The sequence below is a fragment of the Trachypithecus francoisi genome, unplaced genomic scaffold (assembly GCF_009764315.1).
Source record: "Trachypithecus francoisi isolate TF-2019V2 unplaced genomic scaffold, Tfra_2.0 Lachesis_group3, whole genome shotgun sequence".
NCBI classification, from domain to species: domain Eukaryota; kingdom Metazoa; phylum Chordata; class Mammalia; order Primates; family Cercopithecidae; genus Trachypithecus; species Trachypithecus francoisi.
In genome coordinates, this window is record NW_022681468.1 from 55,241,836 (window position 1) to 55,261,507 (window position 19,672).

At 39.8% G+C, this 19,672-nt stretch overlaps 2 protein-coding genes across 5 annotated transcripts in view; both read left to right on the forward strand.

Annotated features, from left to right (window-relative positions):
• SOS2 (SOS Ras/Rho guanine nucleotide exchange factor 2) overlaps window positions 1-4,358 on the forward strand; it is a 115,762-nt gene extending 111,404 nt beyond the window's left edge. Inside the window, 3 exon segments of the mRNA XM_033188088.1 lie at window positions 2,486-2,595; window positions 4,009-4,098; window positions 4,100-4,358. Coding sequence (XP_033043979.1) covers window positions 2,486-2,595; window positions 4,009-4,098; window positions 4,100-4,204 — 305 coding nt within the window. The 3' untranslated portion in view covers window positions 4,205-4,358.
• Window positions 4,359-4,794: 436 nt separating this feature from the next.
• VCPKMT (valosin containing protein lysine methyltransferase) lies at window positions 4,795-14,203 on the forward strand. 4 transcript variants are annotated; one of them, XM_033188093.1, is made up of 6 exons: window positions 4,795-6,575; window positions 6,683-6,793; window positions 6,954-7,026; window positions 8,439-8,558; window positions 10,149-10,253; window positions 13,122-14,203. In XM_033188093.1, exons 1-6 carry the CDS (start codon window positions 6,310-6,312, stop codon window positions 13,134-13,136), a joined length of 690 nt encoding a protein of 229 aa, XP_033043984.1. In that variant the 5' UTR covers window positions 4,795-6,309; the 3' UTR covers window positions 13,137-14,203. The 4 variants fall into 4 exon arrangements, with proteins under 4 accessions (XP_033043984.1, XP_033043985.1, XP_033043988.1 ...); XM_033188094.1 differs by lacking the exon at window positions 10,149-10,253; XM_033188097.1 differs by lacking the exon at window positions 8,439-8,558.
• The last annotated feature ends 5,469 nt before the right edge of the window (window positions 14,204-19,672 follow it).

The window sequence follows — 19,672 nt, forward strand, 5'->3', positions numbered from 1 at the left end:
CAGTGAGCCGAGATCACACCATTGCTCTCCAGCCTGGGCAACAAGAGTGAAACTCCATCTCAAAAAAAAAAAAAAAAAAAAGCCCTCTGGTGGCTCTCCATCTCACTCAGAGTGAAAGCCGGTTCCTTTAAAGAACCCACAGGCTCTACACAGTTTGGGTTTGTTTGATCTGTCAGACCTCATCACTTATTTTCCCCCTTCAGTCAGTCTGCCTTAACATAATAGACACATTATTGCATCAATGCTTTGCTCTTGCCATTCCTGCTACTTATAATACTCTTCAGCCATTTGGCCTCACAGCCTGCTCCCTTACCACCTTCAGGTTGTGTTACCTTAGTGAAGCCTTCCCTAATCACCCTATTTATATTGCTCCCCTCACACCTCTTTCTATACCCCTTTCCAACCAAATACTTCTAATAATTTATAGGCATTATACTTGTACTCATCTTTCCCTAACCTAGATTAGAAGTTCCATAAGGACATGAATTTTTGCATTTTGTTCACGGTTATATTGCTAGTGCTTCAGACAGTGCATGACAGTATTAGCAGGTGCCCAATAACTGTTGAATGAATGAATGGCAGAAAATTAGAATTAACTTAGATAACTAACATAATAGAAATTGTTTAGTAAATTCTACTATATTCACCAGTTTGGAATAACTGCAGGCACTAAAAAAGTTCATAAAAACTGTAGTCTTGTAGGGAAATGCTCTTGATAGAAAATTAAATTACATTCACACTTCTGCAAGGGTTATTGATTGCCTACTATGGAGAAATATACTAGTTAAGTGGTGACTGTAGAGTCAGACCCAGATTCAAAACTCTCATAGCCTTCCCATCATTCACATATCATCTGCTTCCATGAGTGTGTGCATCTGTTACCACCTAAGACTGGCTTAAACAATAAGAAAACACTCAGACATACTTGGAAGCCTAGAGGAAGGCTGCTTTAAGACTGGTTGATTCAGTCACTCGAAGATGTAATTAAAGACCAGGGTTCTTTTTGACTCTTCATTGTTTTGTCCAGATTATCAGCTTGATCTAAAGCTGTTTTCCCTCAAAATCATAACTGGCAAGAGCAGTAAAGGTTGTGTGTTTCTTTGTTCAGTCAAATTATATATAGAGAGAAGTACAGACAAGACAGTATGGCAATGCTTTTCCAAAAAAGAGCAAGGAACTTCCTTTCCATTAGCCCCCAGAAAATCTCCTTTTAGATTTCACTGGTCTGAATTAGGTCACATACCTACAGTTAAACTCATCACTCTGGCTAAAGGAATGGGATTACTCTGATTGATTTATACGAATTAGGCCCCATCCCTGGAGCTAAGGGGTCAGGTTCGCTTTCCCTAAAAAAATGGCTACTTGCATGAAAGAGAGGTAGATAAAAATCTGATCATGTTAAGAAAGTGAGTCCCATGCCTACTCCTTGGCTTGAATTGGGGTGCCCTGGGCAGGATTGGCCAACTAAACCAAATGGGACAGATGTACCACCACCGAGAGGAGTTCTCCCAAAGACCAGACAAACAATGCTGGCAGGTCTGAGGAACATCCTCTGCCTAACCTCCCCTCACCATCTGCCAACCTCATAAGCATACCTTTTGTATCAGCTGTTTCCCCCTGAGCCAACAGGATGCCCTTCCCCACCCCCCGCCCAGAGGTAACTGCAGAGCCACATGATCGGGATAGCAATTTTTGACACAGAATAATTAGTTTGACATATCTACTTGGATGTCTCATAAGCAGTTCAGTTAGAGTGTTTAAGGTTAAACTCATCAACTTCTTTCCCAGTTAGCTCCTGTGTGCCCGATCTCAGTATAATGACAAATACGACATAGTTACTGCCTTTGTAACAACAGTGTGAATATAGAGAGATCAAATGGGAAGTTGAACTATAGAAAAAGTAAAAATGAAGATAGTAATTATTATATGTCTGGTTGATCTGTTTAGGAGTATTTTCCTGTCATTTATCATTTTGTAAATTTCCTTTAATGTGGTTATATAACGTGTACATTATCAATGAGAGATTTGCAAAGACAAAGAGTTACGTGATATAACACTACCTTATGGGCTCCTATATGGAGGGTTTTATTACCTGTGTGGTGATGTGCCCAATCGTAGCTGCTTCAAAAATATATGGTCTCTGATTAGGATGGTCTTTCTTTAGAAATTACTACAGTATATTTAGACATGTTTTGATTTGTGAAGGACTTTTCAGGGAGCAGAATCTCATTAATCATAATTAAATAGTATATCTTCATTTAGCTAAAGTACTCATCATGCCCCAGGCACTGTGGTAGGTGCTGAAGATACAGAAATAAATACACACTGCCCTCAGAAAGCTTACAATTTAATGGGGAAGATAGATAAACCAATAGTTGATAGTCTGCCAAATGCCATAGTAGAAGCATCTACCACAAGCTGTGATAAAGGTTTATCTTATAATTATACTGTGAATTGTGGTTAAACTAGTCTTTTTCTCCCCCAGAGTCTTTCTTTAGTTCATGTGGTAGTTTACATAAACTAAGTGAAGAGCCCCTGATTCCTCCTCCTCTTCCTCCTCGAAAAAAGTTTGATCATGATGCTTCAAATTCCAAGGTAATCAACAGGACTTTACTCCAACTTATTCAAAGTTGTGAATCTTCAAAATAATGCCCAGTATTATAAAGAGTCTGTGAATTATACTTTGGCTACCATTTATGGTTTTTCAACATTTGGGTTGTTATATTTGAAAAATACTTTTAGTTGTTTAATCCTTATAAAAACCTTTTCTAAATAAGAGGCTGGGCCAGGCGCGGTGTCTCATGCCTGTAATCCCAGCACTTTGGGAGGATGAGGCAGGTAGATCACCTGAGATCAGGAGTTCGAGACCAGCCTGGTCAACATGATGAAACCCCATCTCTACTAAAAATACAAAAAATTAGCTGGGTGTGGTGGCAGGTGCCTCTGATTCCAGCTACTGGGGAGGCTGAGGCAGGAGAAGCACTTGAACCTGGGAGGTGGAAGTTGCAGTGAGCCAGGATTGTGCCACTGGACTCCAGCCTGGGCAACAATTGCAAAACTCTGTCTCAAAAAAAAAAAAAAAAAACTGGTTGGGAGGCTGAGGCAGGCAGATCACCTGAAGTCAGGAGTTCAAGACCAGCCTAGCCAATATGGTGAAACCCTGTCTCTACAAAAAATACAAAAATTAGCCGGACATGGTGGTGGGCACCTGTAATCCCAGCTACTTCAAGAGGCTAAGGCAGGAGAATCACTTGAACCTGGGAGGTGGAGGTAGGTTGCAGTGAGCCAAGATTGCACCATAGCACTCCAGCCTAGGCGACAGAACAAGACTCCGTCTCAAAAACTAAAAATGAAAAAGAGGCTGGAAGTACATTTTCTTTCTGGTACAGGTGGAAAAAATCTTTAGTAGTATTCCAAGCATTCTTCAAACTTTCAACTAATGCTTCTCAAAATTTTAAGGGTGCCTCAGAATTACCTAAAAGGCTTGGTAAAATCAGATTGTGGAGCCCCACCTCCAGAGTTTCTGATTCAGTAGGTCTAGGATGGGGCCCAAGAATTTGCTTTTCTAACAAGTTCCCTACTGGTACTGATGCTGTTGGTCCCTGGATCACACTTTGAGATCTACTGCTCTAAGCCTCATTGAAGAAAGGAGCAGTAGATGCCCAGTAAGCAGAAGCTAGACATTAAAATCCTCTTGACATCATGTCCTTTCATGTCTATAAAGCAATAAATTGTCACTTACCTATTATAATTAAAATACATAAATTTCTGAAATGTATACACAAAGCAAGATAAAGAGTTATGTTCTAAGACTTAAATTAAAACATCTCATATATAAAAATATTAAACCCAGCCCTGAATTAAACTAGGAGCACTCATAATCTGATAATTAACTCAGATTAGTTTATCTGAATTTAACTTGATACATAAGAATTTTTCAGACTTAAAATTTTTTTTAATTTTCCAGGAGAATAGAGGTATAATTTATTTTATTTTATTTTTTTTGAGGGAAATATGAAATCTGATGATGATCCTCCTGCTATTCCACCGAGACAGCCTCCTCCTCCCAAGGTAAAACCCAGAGTTCCTGTTCCTACTGGTGCATTTGATGGGCCTCTGCATAGTCCACCTCCACCACCACCAAGAGATCCTCTTCCTGATACCCCTCCACCGGTTCCCCTTCGGCCTCCAGAACACTTTATAAACTGTCCATTTAATCTTCAGCCACCTCCACTGGGGCATCTTCACAGAGATTCAGACGGGCTCAGAGACATTAGTACGTGTCCAAATTCGCCAAGCACTCCTCCTAGCACACCCTCTCCAAGGGTACCACGTCGATGCTATGTGCTCAGTTCTAGTCAGAATAATCTTGCTCATCCTCCAGCTCCCCCTGTTCCACCAAGGCAGAATTCAAGCCCTCATCTGCCAAAACTGCCACCAAAGACTTACAAACGGGAGCTTTCGCACCCCCCATTGTACAGACTGCCTTTGCTAGAAAATGCAGAAACTCCCCAATGACCTTAGCCATATGTAGTCATTGACACTGGAATGGTATTTGTAAAGTTTTTTTTTAATTTATTCAAAAAAAGACATAGTATTTTAGTACTTTTTACAAATAATGCTCTTACAAAAATGCTACTGATCAAATAAGCTTTTAAGAATTGGAAAAATAAAAATACAAAAGTCCTTCACCATTATCCTCAGGTGATCAGTAGCATTGCCTTGTCTTGGATCCTCAGTGCTGCCAAAAGGCCAGTATAAAGAATTTATATTTGCACTGTAAACTCTGCAAAAATATGGTTTAAAGTGACATGATTGCACTGAAAAGGGATAGTGCTTTTGTGAAATTTTTCAAATTTGAGTAATAGATGCCTTTTTAAGGCAGTGAATTTACACAAATATGGGAAGGGTATATGGTGTTACTGATTTTTAAACCTCTTTGACCATCTTCTAGTTTTTACTTCTAGTTTTTACATCTAGGAGAATTATGAATAACACCAACTGTTCTTAAACTCTTTAATTCCATGTCTTAAATGCCGGTATTTGCTGCTGAAGACAAAAATGAAAAGTAGGATTAAAATAATAGAATGGCACTGTAAGTGTTTATTATTTTGTCAAAATGTAATCAAAGACTACATAACCCAATGATGGAGGTAAAAAGGGCATGTATCTCATTCAGATGTGCCTTTTGTTTTTGCAGACTATGATGTCTTTAGCTAATGAATTGCCTATTGTTATGGAAAACAGTTAATATGCCATGTATGTACAGTTTTGTTTATATTGTATATTTAAAGATACTGCTAATAACCTATATAAATTTAAGTGACTTGAGGCCTATAATACAATCTGCTACTTTACTAATTCATAAATTCAAAAAAAATTCTATGGCATAGGAACCAACTGCCTTGCCTTCAACACCTAGTAACTTTCTCTATAAATCTCATGTTAACTGAAATTTTTTTAAAATATATTTTTTAGATTGGTAATATTTAAACCAGCAAATACTTAAAGCTTTATTAAATATTTTAATCAGATAAGTGAGTAAAACTTTTATTTGCCATTTGGATGCCTTTGTTCAAAGTGATAAAGAGTGTTTTGCTGATAGTGCTGTAGCAGCAGTTGTAAAGTAGCCAAAAGCCACGTTGTTTATTTACTGGTCTGTGGCCTTTTACTGTGCTTTGTATCAGAGTTCTTAACAAGATTAATAAATCACCCCAGTCTTAATTTTTAAAAGACTTTTAAAATATGTGTTTTCATTATAAGGAACAAAGGGGGAGATTGTTGAGTCCTGTAGACACACACACACACACAATTTTTCTTCAATGTTAAATGTGAGCTGCAGGCTTCCAGCAACCACTTTTATGAATTCATACAAAAAACTAGGAGCATACTAGCAACTTGAAAAGGAAGATTGTAAGATTATAGCCATCTTTCGTAGGATCTTGAAAGCTGCTTGCATTTAAGCCTTGTAACTACTCTGTAAATCAAGTCTCCAACTAGGTAAAGTCTGAGGTTGGCTTTGTTTTTTAAAGAGCAGATTATAATAGTAGTTTTGTCTAGAAAAGTGATTTAAACGGCCTCTTCGTTAAGCCAAACGTGTGATTTAGAGTAGCGAGGGGGCTGCCAAGCGCGTCGGGAAAGGCGGGGCCCTACATTCGGCCCCGCCCAGGTAACGCTGCCTTCGGGGCTTTGTTAACTCACGCGCGCTGCGGCGTCAACTCAGCCGCGGGGAGGGGGCGGAGCCGCAGGGCGGGGCGGGGCGCGTTGATGTGACGTGCCTGCGCGCGCCGCTTTCTGTTGCCGGCCGTGATGGCGGCTACGCCGGAGTCCTCGCTGGAGGACCCACTGCGGAGCTTTGTGCGCGTTTTGGAGAAGCGGGATGGTACGGTGCTACGACTACAGCAGTATGGCTCCGGCGGCGTGGGTTGCGTTGTTTGGGACGCTGCCATTGTCCTTTCTAAATACCTGGAAACGACCGAGTTTTCTGGCGACGGGGCCCACGCGCTGAGCCGGCGGTCGGTGCTGGAGCTGGGTTCGGGTACCGGGGCCGTGGGGCTCATGGCCGCTACCCTCGGGTAAGAGCTGGCTGGCGGGAGGGATGTGGGGGCACCTTCTTGCTGGTGAAATCCGGATTACAGGTTTTCCCCCCTGTGCCTACACCTCAGTCGACGTTATTTTATAGGGCTGATGTTGTAGTCACCGATCTTGAGGAATTGCAAGACTTGCTGAAGATGAATATTAATATGAACAAGCATCTTGTCACTGGTTCTGTTCAAGCCAAGGTACTGAAATGGTTTGTATGGCCTTTCAGCTTGTTTTAAGATATCGATTTGTAGTTTGTTTTAAATTGCGTTTCATTGAAAGGATGGAAGGGGACTTTCCGGTTCTTTATAAAACAAGAGTATTTTGAATTATTAAAACAACAATTGAAATATTTGTTTGACATTTTTAAGGGGGGAAGAAATAGAAGGCTTTCCTTCTCCACCCGACTATATACTGATGGCCGACTGCATATACTATGAAGAGGTAAGTATTCAGTGAGTGAAATATCTTCATTTAGAAGATGAACCATATTTCATGAATTCTGAAGCACACGTTTCTTCACATTTTAACATGTGAAGGGATGTTGCCTTATAGTTGATGCAGTAAAGAAAAGATAAAAGTCATCACGGACTATTTGTATATATGCTCATCATTAACATACTGGCCTGGTGAAGCATGTTGAGAAAAGTGTTACATGCATTTTACTAGCCGCTTCTGTAAAAATTTTAAAGGATCTTGTCAATTGGATGTTATGAAAAGCCAAAATCGTCTCTTTTTCCCTTGGTTGTTCCCATGGAACATGTTAACCATGACATTGAGAATTAAGTTGTAAATAATTCATTGTTTTTGGCTTTAAATATCAGTTTGGGCCGGGCGCGGTGGTTCACCCCCCATAATCCCAGCACTTGGGAGGCCAAGGCGGGTGGGTCACCTGAGGTCGGAAGTTCTAGACCAGCCTGGCCAAAATGGCAAAACCCCGTCTCTACTAAAAATACAAAATTAGCCTGGCGTGGTGGTGCATGCGTGTAATCCCAGCTATTTGGGAGGCTGAGGCAGGATAATCGCTTGAACCCGGGAGGCGGAGGTTGCAGTGAGCTGAGATCGCACCATTGCATTCCAGCCTGAGCAACAAGAGCGAAACTCCGTCTCAAAAAAAAAAAAAAAAGTGCATCAGTTTGTATAGCGTTGTGGGCATCAGTTATTTTAAAAATAATTAGCATTGAACCAAGTTAGGGTCAGATTTAACTTTTGTAGGGTAAATAGTTGATTATTTAAATCTCAAATTAAATTACATAAAATTAAACTCTTGAGTAAAGTTGATTACATTTGTTTTTCCTTGAGAACTCCAAAATGCAGTTGTCTGAATCCTTTTTCTGGAAACCGAAATCAGCACATGGTTTAGTTAAGCGGAGCTAACCCAGTCGTTAGTTACAGAGGGGTTTTTGTTTGTTTTAAGATAGGGGTCTTGCTCTGTCACACATGTTGTAATGTGGTGGAGTGATCATAGCTCACTGTAACCTCGAGCCCCTGAGACTCAAGTAATCCTCCCATTCAGCCTCCTCAATAGCTAGGACTATAGGTGTGCACCAGCATGCTGGCTAATTTTTCAATTTTTGTAAGGTGTGTGGAGGTGGGGTGTCTCTCGCTGTATTCTCCAGGCTGGTCTTGAACTCCTGGTTTCAAGCGATCTTTCATCTCTGCCTTCTGAAGTGTTGATATTAGAAGTGTGAGCCACCACACCTGCCTAGAGCTTTAATTACATGTACTTTGTTGCATTGATTCAAAGATGGATAAATTGTAGGGGAGCTATAAATATCCCTCTACCTCCTCAACCCACTGTTAGAGTAGAAAAAATTTTTAAATCATAAACAAAAAGTATATTCTTTTTTAAATAGTCTTTGGAGCCATTGCTGAAAACTCTAAAAGATATCAGCGGATTTGAAACTTGTATTATATGTTGTTATGAACAACGAACAATGGGAAAAAATCCAGAAATTGAGAAAAAATATTTTGAGGTAAGTATTAAGTGCTCTATTATCTTTGTAGTGATTTCCCTTCAGGGAGGCTGTATGTGACTCTTCAAGTATTTTATGGTAATTTTTGGGGGGGAAAACATTGTTTGTGTGAAGCTGAGGAAAGGATCTTCACAGCCCATGATTCTGCAGAGCTCCCCTTTTTCATCTTTTCCTTTATTTCATTTCTAATTAGTTGATCTATGGCTACAGAAGAATGTTAAATAATACTGGTGCCACTCCTTTTTAAGAACAGTATTCAGTGTTTATTCCACATGATGCTGCCTTTGGGGACCATGTTAATGATGTATGTATTACCTTTGGAGAATACGTGATAGAAATGTGCAGGTGATAAGTTGGGTTTTTTTGTTTGTTTTTGTTTTTGTTTTGAGACAGGGTTTCACCCTATAGCCCATGCCGGAGTGCAGTGGCATAGTCAGGGCTCACTGCATCCTCAACCTCCTGGGCTCAAGTGATCCTTCTGCCTCAGCCCCCACAAGTAACTGGGACAAAAGGCATGTATCACCATATCCGACGACTAACTTTTTGTATTTTTTTGTAGAGATGGGGTTTTCCCATGTTGCCAAGTGATAAGTTTTTACTTCTGTGTTTTTGTCTACATATTTATGAAACCTCCAACCTAGATACCTGTCTATTTTTAGGGTCTTTTTTTTTCTTTAACTTTTTGTTCTGAATTAGTTAGAAAAGACTTACAGGAAGTTGCAAATATAGTATATAGGGTTTTATGTATCTGCAACCCTTCTTCCCCTAGTGATAACCCAGACCCTTTTTATGGACACAAATCTATCACATTGTGAGTAGATTTCTATCTACTGTCAGATTGTGAGTACGCTTTTGAGGGTACATATATATAGGCCTGCAGTTTTGTCTGCTGAAAGGACTACTTTGGTTTAATGAGACAGCAGGTATATAACTGCCTCAGGTAACATATACTAAAATTTTTTTTTGTTTTCATGTTTTTCTTGAATATGAAAAATGCTCATGTTTTGAAATGATGCATAATGAAAATTTTGTACTGTTAAACAGCTTTTACTGATAAAGCATATGTAAAATGCATACCTATCAGTCAAGTGCTGAGCTTAATTTTTCATGTGTATACACCCAGGTGACTATTACCAACATAAAGATAGAGGACATTTTCAGGATCTTGGAAGGTTTGCACACTGCCCTTTCCCAGGCCATACTCCTCAAAGGGTAACCACTGGCCGGACGTGGTGGCTCATGCCTGTAATCCCAGCGCTTTGGGAGTCCGAGACGGGCGGATCACGAGTTCAGGAGTTCGAGACCAGGCTGGCCAATATGGTGAAACCCTTTCTTTACAAAAAATACAAAAATTAGCTAGGTGTGGTGTTGCACTCCTGTAATCCCAGCTACTCAGGAGGCTGAGGCAGGAGAATCTCTTGAACCCAGGGAGGCGGAGGTTGCAGTGAGCCAAGATTGCACCACTGCACTCCAGCCTGGGTGACAGAGTGAGACTGTCTCAAAAAAAAAAAGATAACCACCATTCTGACTTCTGTTACCCACAGGTCAGTTCATATTACTGAATTTGAAGTATGTTTCTTAAATTTATAGCTCCTTCAGCTAGACTTTGACTTTGAAGAAATTCCTTTGGAAAAACATGATGAAGAGTATCGAAGTGAAGATATTCATATTATATACATCAGAAAGAAAAAGTCGGTAAGTAACATTCTCAATTCTTCATTCTCCAAGGAGGTTTCATCAGCTGGACACTATTTCAGGGCATATGTGTGGTATGGGCATTGATTTTGATGTAGAGAAACAGCTATAATGATTCACTGGACTCAGGCACTAACTTTAGTATCAGGATAATTTAATCTATCTTGCCTTGGGTTTTTGCTCTAAAGCCAGGCTTTTTTTTTTTTTTATTTTTTTTATTTTTTAAGTAGAGACATGTTTCACTGTGTTGCCTAGACTGGTGTCGAACTCCTGGGCTCAAGTGATCCGCCCACTTCGGCCTCCCAAAGTTCTGGCATTACAGGCATCAGCCGCCATATGTGGCCAGGCTTCTCTTTTAAAGGCCTTTTCCAGCTTTTCCATAGGTGTAATTTGTATAGCTCAATAATTGGGTATTACCTCAAACAAGTGATTAGCTATTTATAAGTTTCTTTTATCTCAGATTTTAAAATGCCAGCTCTTACCTTTGTGAACTTTTCCTTATTAAAAATTTTTTACAGAAAATGAAATATAGCAAGGCAAATGAGTCCATAAAAGATAAATGTACTCAACTAAGTAGAATTTATGTATCTTCCCCCTTCTTGGTGCATGTTTTACCTGGTATAATAATCACATTTTATGCAGGTTGCCTCAGTGACACCTAGGGTTTGAACCTGTAGAAAGAGGGAAGAATTGTACTTCTTCCTTTTTTTTTTTGAAACAGGGTCTCACTCCGTCATCCAGGCTGGAGTACAGCGGTGCAATCTCGGCTTGCTGCAACCTCTGCCTTGCAGGCTCAAGAAATGATCCTCCCACCTCAGCCTCCTGAGTACCTGGGACCATAGGCATGCACCACCATGCCCAGCTAATTTTTGTATTTTTTTTGTAGGGGGGCGGTTTCGCCATGTTGTCCAGGCTAGTCTTGCACTCCTGGACTCGAGTGACCTGCCCGCCTCGACCTCCCAAATTGTTGGGATTACAGATCTGAGCCACTGCACCTGGCCCTTTCATCTATTTTTGTATTCCCAGCACCTTTGATATATGTAACTAGTGTAAGGCAGGGAGATGATTACTTTTATGAATTAAGGATGCTAGATTCAATAAGCCCATACTTTTTTCTATCATCTTTGATTATGTTTGTGATAAAGTTTTCTGATTATATGAATTCTAGTCAAAACAAATAAAACAGTTTTAGGGAACAGAAGTAGGTGTTAGGACTAAATCTAAGTAAAAAAGCAGCAGTGGGATTATTCAGATTAACATTTATGTGGCACGGTGCCAAAGATACAAAAAAATTAAAACTTGTGCTTTAAGGGATCCAGTTTTAACTGAAGCTGTTGTGCAGTTTTAAAAGTAGAATTTTTTTGGAGGCATAAAGATTTTGTGTTTCCTGAATATAAAGGCTTTTTTTTTCTGGCAAAAAAAAAACCACCTGTTTTTTAGTTGATGTAATTCACATACCGTAAAATTCACGCTTTTAAGGTGTACAATTTGGTGGTTTTTAGTATATTCACATAGTTGTGTAAATCACCACTTTCTACTTTTAAACGATTTCGTCACCCCACAGAGAAACCTCTTACCCATTAGCAGTCACTCCCTGTTACCTTTGTCCCCAGCTGCTGGCAACCACTAATCTCTCTATGGATTTGCCTATTCTGCACATCATATGTAATGAGTCACATACTATGTGGTCTCTTGTGCCTGTCTTCTTTCACTCAGCACAGTATTGTCAAGCCTCATCTACATTGTAGCACACATTAGCATTTAACTCCTTTTTGTGGCTGAATAATATTCCTTTATATGGCTGTACCACACCTTATCCATCCATTGATAAGATGAATAATGCTGCTATGAACATTCATCTACAAATTTTTGTGTGAACGTTTTCAGACCTCTTGAATATTTTAGAGGAATTGCAAGGTTATATGGGACCTCTGTTTAACTTTTTGAAGACTTGCAAACTGTATTCCAAATCTACCATACCATTATACATTCTCACCAGCAGTGTATGAGGGTGCCAGTTTTCTCCACATTTTTACCAACATTTGTTAATTATACCCATCTCAATGGATATGAGATAGTCCCTACACTGTGGTTTTCATTTCTCTAATGACTAATGATGTTGGGTATCTTTTCTGTATTTAGAAGACATGCTTGGCCCATTTTCAGATTGATTTATTTGTCTTTCTGCTTTTGAGTTGTGAGAGTTCTTTATATATTCTGAATACTAGACACTTACAGAGGCATGATTTGTGAATATTTTCTCCCATTCTGTGGGTTGTCTTTTCATTTCCTTGATAGTGTGTCTTTTATTTTCTTAATTTATTATTTTCTTATTTTTCTTTTGAGACAGTCTTGCACTGTCACCCAGTCTGGAGTGCAATGGCATGATCTTGGCTCAGTGCAACCTCTGCCTCCCAGGTTCAAGTGATTCTCCTGTGTGAGCCTCTCAAGTAGCTGGGACTACAGGCATGTGCCATGACACCCGGCTAATTTTTTTGTGTTTTTAGTAGAGGTTGGGTTTCACTATGTTGGCCAGGCTTGTGTCGAACTCCTGGCCTCAAGTGCTCTGCTGCCTCAGCCTCCCAAAGTGGCGGGATTACAGGTGTGAGCCATCGCACCCGGCCTATGGTGTGTCTTTTGAAGCACAAGTATTTTAATTTTGATAATGTCCAATGCATCTGTACTTTCTTCAGTTGCTTATTAGGTGTCAGCGAGGAACCATCTATAAACATGCGTGGTTGTTCACTTGAATTGCACGTAACCACTGTTAGGGATACTAGGCGTTATGAGGCATATTAGGCATTATTAAATACCCTATAAATAGTTTGTGGTAAATCAATCTTTTAAGTTTCCTTTTTTTTCTTATAGAAATTTACATCATGAAGCCTTTAATCATTTTACCCAAGCCTCTAACAACCTGAGTAAACTAAAGATGTGAATACAGCATGGGAAGATTGTGTTCACAGATTTTTTTCTGGCACATCCTTAGAGAGCCGATGTATAAATGACGACCACAATGGGCTGCCTGCAATATGAAAAACGCCTGCTTACCTACCTACCTGCCAATGGCCCTGAATCTAGCTTAGGTTACTTAGTTCAGCATCAAGTTCTACTTAAAAGAAATGTTGGGAATCAGTTATTCAAATAAAAATTGGTTTTGAGGCGAGGCTAAAATCTGCCAAAAACAGTGAACCAGCATGATTGACTTAACCTTTTACAGGAAACTAGAGATAAATTTCTGAAGAGAACTGTCTACTATTACATAATAATGTTTTAAATTCAAACTAGTAAATTTTAGTTTGTCTCCAAAGTTTAACAGGTTTTCATTTTGTACATAATTATACAATATTTATCATTTGTATTTTCCACTTCATTTCTTTTAAAATATTGTTAATACTTAAATGTTCTTTTAATTTTAAGAACTGAGATATTGTCTTGTATACTTATATTAGCCAAAGTTTTCTTTTCCTCCACCATACATATCTGTGTGATTTAATCAGTAAATTATATTGTAATGAGTTGCTAAGAAGACAAATCAGAAGATTGGAGGAACAAAAGATATCTTTACAGATTTTTCATTTGATGGTGGAGTGAGAATAGAAAGACCAGTTTCAGGCTTATGCACTTACGTGGCTCATGCACTTTTGTTTATGTATATGTTCCAGGAAAATCTGGCTTAAAAATACTGGTATTAACTTGTTTATATGAAACAGTGAAAGGTTTTTGAATAACTACAAATGTAGTTCTATATGTATATACCAAATGAATTTTTGTTCTGTGTCTCTCTGTTTTATGTTATGAAGCCATTTGCTCGTATACAATAATCTGTCAAGGACTTTAATCATATTTGTTCCAAAGAGTAGTAACCGGATAGAATTTTGGTATTTACAGGCATTGGTGCTAGATGGTACATTTTATGTCTTAAAATAAACATTGTTTTTGAGACCTTGTGACTTTGTGAATTTCAGAAATACCTTTGAAGAAAGTGAACATCTAAGCAGTTAACTGCTTTCCAGAAAGAACAAAAGCAGTCCTATTTAGAGACATTAAGGATACAAGTCAAGAAATCAGTTCATTCTTTTCAGGTTTATTTCAATCTTAAAAGTTTCTATTGCTGATTTTTGGGGTTCCCCCGCAAAATACTTTGTTCATACTGCCCTTAGCATTTCATTAAGCAGTTTGCAAGGCAGTGTAATCTAAATGTATGGTGCTTTGTGAGGTACAGATAGTGCTAGCTGTTATTAATGATGTCTTAGGACAAATGACCACTTTTTAGTTTGTTTTATAACACTATGAAATTTGTAAAAATAAGTTTGACCTTGACTATAGTAGTCCACCCAGGTTACTTAAATGTCTTTTCACCCTCCAATTTTTATGCCCTCCTGCTTTCTCTCTACATTTTTTTTGAGACAGGGTTTTGTTCTGTTGCCCAGGCTGGAGTGCAGTAGTGGCACAGTCTTGCTTACTGCAACCTTTTCCTCCCAGGCTCCGGTGATCCTCCTACCTCAACCTCCTTAGTAACTGGAAATACAGGTGTGCCACCACGCCTGGCTAGCTTTGTTGTATTTTTTGTAGAGCCAGGGTTTCACCATGTTGCCCAGGCTGGTCTCAAACTCCTGGACCTAAGTGATCCACCCTCCTTAGCTCCCCAAAGTGCTGGGATTACTAGCCATGAGCCACTGTACCTGGCCCTCTTTTAATACACACTATCTGTGTGTCTTCAGCCTGAACTGCCCCCTTGATTTTACTTATATGAAAACCCAGCTCTTTTAGTTCAGAAAAATGAAACTTCACTCATTTCCTGGAGGAATCAGCCTGAAGTCAGCCTCTATGCAACTTTGCCAAAATCACACTCTTGCTTGACTTCCTTCCCCTTCCTGTTCGGCTATTCCCATTCCTTATCTTGATAAATGTTTGCATACATTCCTCTCTGTTTGCTTGTGGAGAACTCACCTAAGTACTGACTGTAGAGGAAATTTGTAATTGAAAGTCAAATAGGCCCCGCACGGTGGCTCGCGCCTGTAATCCTAGTACTTTGGGAGGCCGAGGCGGGTAATCTCCTGAGGTCACGAGTTGGAGACCAGCCTGGCCAACATAGTGAAACTCTGTCTCTACTAAAAATACAAAAACTAGCCAGGCATGGTGGCGTGCACTGTAATCCCAGCTACTTCGGAGGCTGAGGCAGGAGAATCGCTTGAACCCCAGAGTGGAGGCTGCAGTGAGCTGAGATGGAGCCACTGCACTCCAGCCTAGGTGACAGAAAGACTCCGTCTCAAAAAAAAAAAAAAAAAAGTCAAATAGGATATCTTTCCTGTTCTGGAATAAAGCCAAAACTGAAGTCATAAGGTGCCAATCCTCACATTCTAAGACCAGTGGTGGTTAGGCCCAGTGAATGCTACAGGGTTTAACTGAAGGCTGCCAGTTCCGAGAACATGCTCCATCACCAACCACTATTCCACAGACAGCTGGGGAGCCCTGGAAGAGGTCTTCTCTTGGAGGAGTCCATTGTTAGGGAATGTAATTTAGTCTTTTGGGCTTTCAAATGTGGAGAGGTAACAGATTGTACCTGCACTCACAAACCACAGGAGGAGGCTGGGTGAGGTGGCTCATGCCTGTAATCCCAGCACTTTGGGAGGCTAAGGTAGGGCAAATGACTTGAGCCAAGGAGCTTGAGACCAGGCTGGGCAACATAGCAAGACCCGGTTTCTACAAAACATACAAAAAATTACTTGGGTGTGGTGGTGTACGCCTGTAGTCCCATCCATACTAGCGAGGCTGATGTGGGAGGTTCTGAGCCCAGGGAGGTTGAGACTGCAGTGAGCCATGATTGCACCACTGCACTCCAGCCTGGGTGACAATGAGACCCTATCTCGAAAAAAACAAAACCACAGGAGGAAGGCCTGAGGAAGTTACTAGAGATTCAAGATGCTTGCAAGTATGGGAGACCAGTATTTCTCTTACTGGTTGGCTTTGTGTTTACGCACCAGCAGCAGATTCCAAAGCACAGAGATAGAATTGGAGGAGTGATGTGGGAACTGTAAGGCTGAGGGGTATTGAAGATGCACCCTGCCAGCCTGAGAAATGATTCATGAGTTGAGGGTTAGAAGACTTCTGCAACATGAAGGAGGGGATGACGTGGTTTAAAAGGCAAGTGCAACAGATGAGGTGATGCCACCAGCTGGGCCTCAGCCAGGACATAGCTAATTCCCAAATCCCAAGGGACTGCCAATGCCTTGGCCTCTGGGCGAGTGTGGCTTGCTTCTGCACAATGGAGCGGGTAAACCACTTATCAGAATGCAGTTATAGCCAATTAGGGAAAGGGTTGCAATCCCACAGTAAGGCAGTGTTTCTCAAACCAGGCTGCACGTGAAAAATTAAAAGCACACAAAACCCATGCTCAGGCCCTATCCCAGTCCAGTTTAATCAGAGGCATAGTATTTTTGTTAAGGGGTTCCAGATGGTCTTAATGTTTAGCCTTAAATTGAGAACCACTGCAACAAGGAAACCTCTTTTAGCAGCTACTTCCCAAGGAGAAGAGAACAAAGAAAGAAGAAAGTATATAAAAAGCAAACCATCTGTGAATAGAGTGGGCCTATAGTACATACGGAAAAAAACCATTTTGAATCCGATGTGGAATCTTATATGAAATAGGAGGTTTTAAAATAAACAGAACTGAGCTTTGAAAATTGAAATAGACTATAAATATAATCTGAAAATTTAGAGAATCTGGCCCAGAAGGCAAAGGTGATGCTAATCAAGAAGGAAGGGGGATTCGACAGTTAAAAATTGTTGCAGGTCTAGTCTCCAATGACTTGAGTCTCTTCTGTACACCAGTTATAACTTGAAACCTCTCTGAGGTTGCATAGCTTTGCATTTTAATCTGCCGCAGTTTACAACCAAGGGTCCATGGATCATGTTTGGTGAAGTTGGAAATGAAATTACTTCTTTGTTGTTTGTTTTGTTTTGTTTTGTTTTGAAACAGACTCTCTATCAGTCACCCAGGCTGGAGTGCAATGGTGCGATCTTGGCTCACTGCAACCTCCGCCTCCCGGGTTCAAGCGATTCTCCTGCCTCAGCCTCCGGAATAGCTGGGATTACAGGCACCTGCCACCACACCCAGCTAATTTTTGTACTTTTAGTAGAGATGGGGTTTCACCATGTTGGTCAAGCTGGTCTTGAGCTCCTGACCTCAAGCAATGCACCCGCCTCAGCCTCCCAAACTGTTGGGACTATGTGCGTGAGCCGCCGCACCTGGTCTAGGTTATTTTTAAGTAAGAACTACTAATCCAGAATGATAGTGGGAATTTTTTGTTTTGTTTTGTTTTTTGTTTTTTGTTTTTGTTTTTTGAGACGGGGTCTCGCTCTGTCGCCCAGGCTGGAGTACAGTGGTGCCATCTCTGCTCGCTGCAAGCTCCGCCTCCAGAAGGTCTCGATCTCGTGACCTTGTGATCCGCGCGCCTCGGCCTCCCAAAGTGCTGGGATTACAGTCGTGAGCCACCGCGCCCGGCAGGGAATTTTTTTTACACAGCATATCTTTTAATTTTTTCTTACCTTTCTTGAAAATTTCCTTGTTAAATGATGTGAAATATGATATGTCAGATTATAGGTATTTTAAAGAGGAGTATGGGTTATAGAAACATCTGTTGTTCTAAAGGCTCCCTGTAGATGGCATTGCTTGACTTTGTCTTTAAATGTTTTATAGAAAGGAAGTTGTTAAAATAGAATCTACTTTGAAATGCAATCACATTTTAAAGGTAACGAAATTAGATTAAAAAAATAAGCCTACCTTCTGAGTTACTTTCAGAAGATAACACAGGGTAAGTAAAACAAGTTTTTTTCTTGTAAAATTGTATTTGGTTTATCTTTCCGTTTCTGATATGCCTTTTGAATATCATTCATAAAGCTACGTTATTACAATTCATAAAACATTTTCTCCACTATTGATATCTTCTGTGAAAAGAAGACAGATATTTAAGAGGCTAAATTAATTCAAGTGATGTTCTGAAAATTAAATTCACCTTGAAAGTACCTTTTACATAATCAGGATTTTACATCTGAGACACTTAAAACTTCTCATTTTAATTAGTTTTTCAAAGCAGGTTTTTTTTTTTTTTTTTTTCCAGTAGAGTAAGTGGTATTTTTACTTCCAAAGGCTGAAGCTCTGCTTTGTTTCCCACAGTCCTGTAGGCACAGGCCAGGTATTTGACTTTTGGGTTTTATTTTTTCTCAGGAAACATCAGGATTTGAAAGAGTTTTGATTCGTTGATAATAAACATTGTTAGAGGAGAATATTCACTTTTCATACCATAAATTCCTTCACTCTAATAGAAATACAGATAAAGAAGACTGTTGCAACAATATCTTACTGAAAATTAATGGAAAAGCTAAGTTTTTACTTTCCATAATATTGGGTAGGGAAGCAATAAATTCTCAAGGCATTTTTACCAGTTAAGTTGAAACCATTAGACATTTGGGGTTGTTCAAGACATTGAAGTTCTTATGTATTGGTGAAGTTCTGTGACTATCTAGTGAGCCCCCATCAACTGTGAGATACATTCTAAGTCATTGATTATTAATAACAAGATGCTATCATTTGCAAATGATAAACCTAAAATATGGTGGAGCAAATTATCTCCACGATAATATTTTGCTCACGTGCATTCTGCAAACAGTGTCAGCACAGAGGCTCTGAGACCAGATTATCTGGGTTTGAATCCCAGTGCTGCCACTTACTAGCTGTGTGACCTTGAAGTTACTTAAATTCTGTGTGCCTCAGTTTCCTCATATGCAAGGTAAAGATCATAATAGGTTGCTGTGGATATTAAATTAATCAAATACATGTAATGTACTTAGGTACCTGGCACATAGTAAGTGTTCAATAAATGTGACTGTAGTTGGGGTGGAATTACAGGTGAGGACTTAGAAAATATGCATAATGCAAGTCAATTTTATCTGTTGCAGTGTGAAATCTGGGTATATTTTTGAGAGTATAGGATGCATGTAAACATAGCTCCCCAGTCACGATGGGAATGGCAGCTGGGATGGGAGGAGGTTGAGAACATTGTTACACAGTATGTACTGTTATTTAAACAAACAATTTTAGAAAAATAAAGATACAGGGAAGAAAATTTTTGTTCGCTGTTCATTTTTACAGTTTGAAAACAACTGCCACGTGCATTCAAAGGCCAATAGGCACAGAGCAAATCCTCGTTTCTATTTATGGGAGCCTGGATTTGCTGGCTGAAGCTCCAAGATTAACCTTCCACCGCCCTGGACCCTTACTCAATTCTTCCACGGTTCTTTGCTAAACCTGAGACCAGTTAGGTAGCAGGCCATTAAAGTACAGCAAAAAGTCATTTTTCGTCTGAGACATGATCTATCTGCATAACGATATTTTCAGAGTTTAGATGTATTAACTC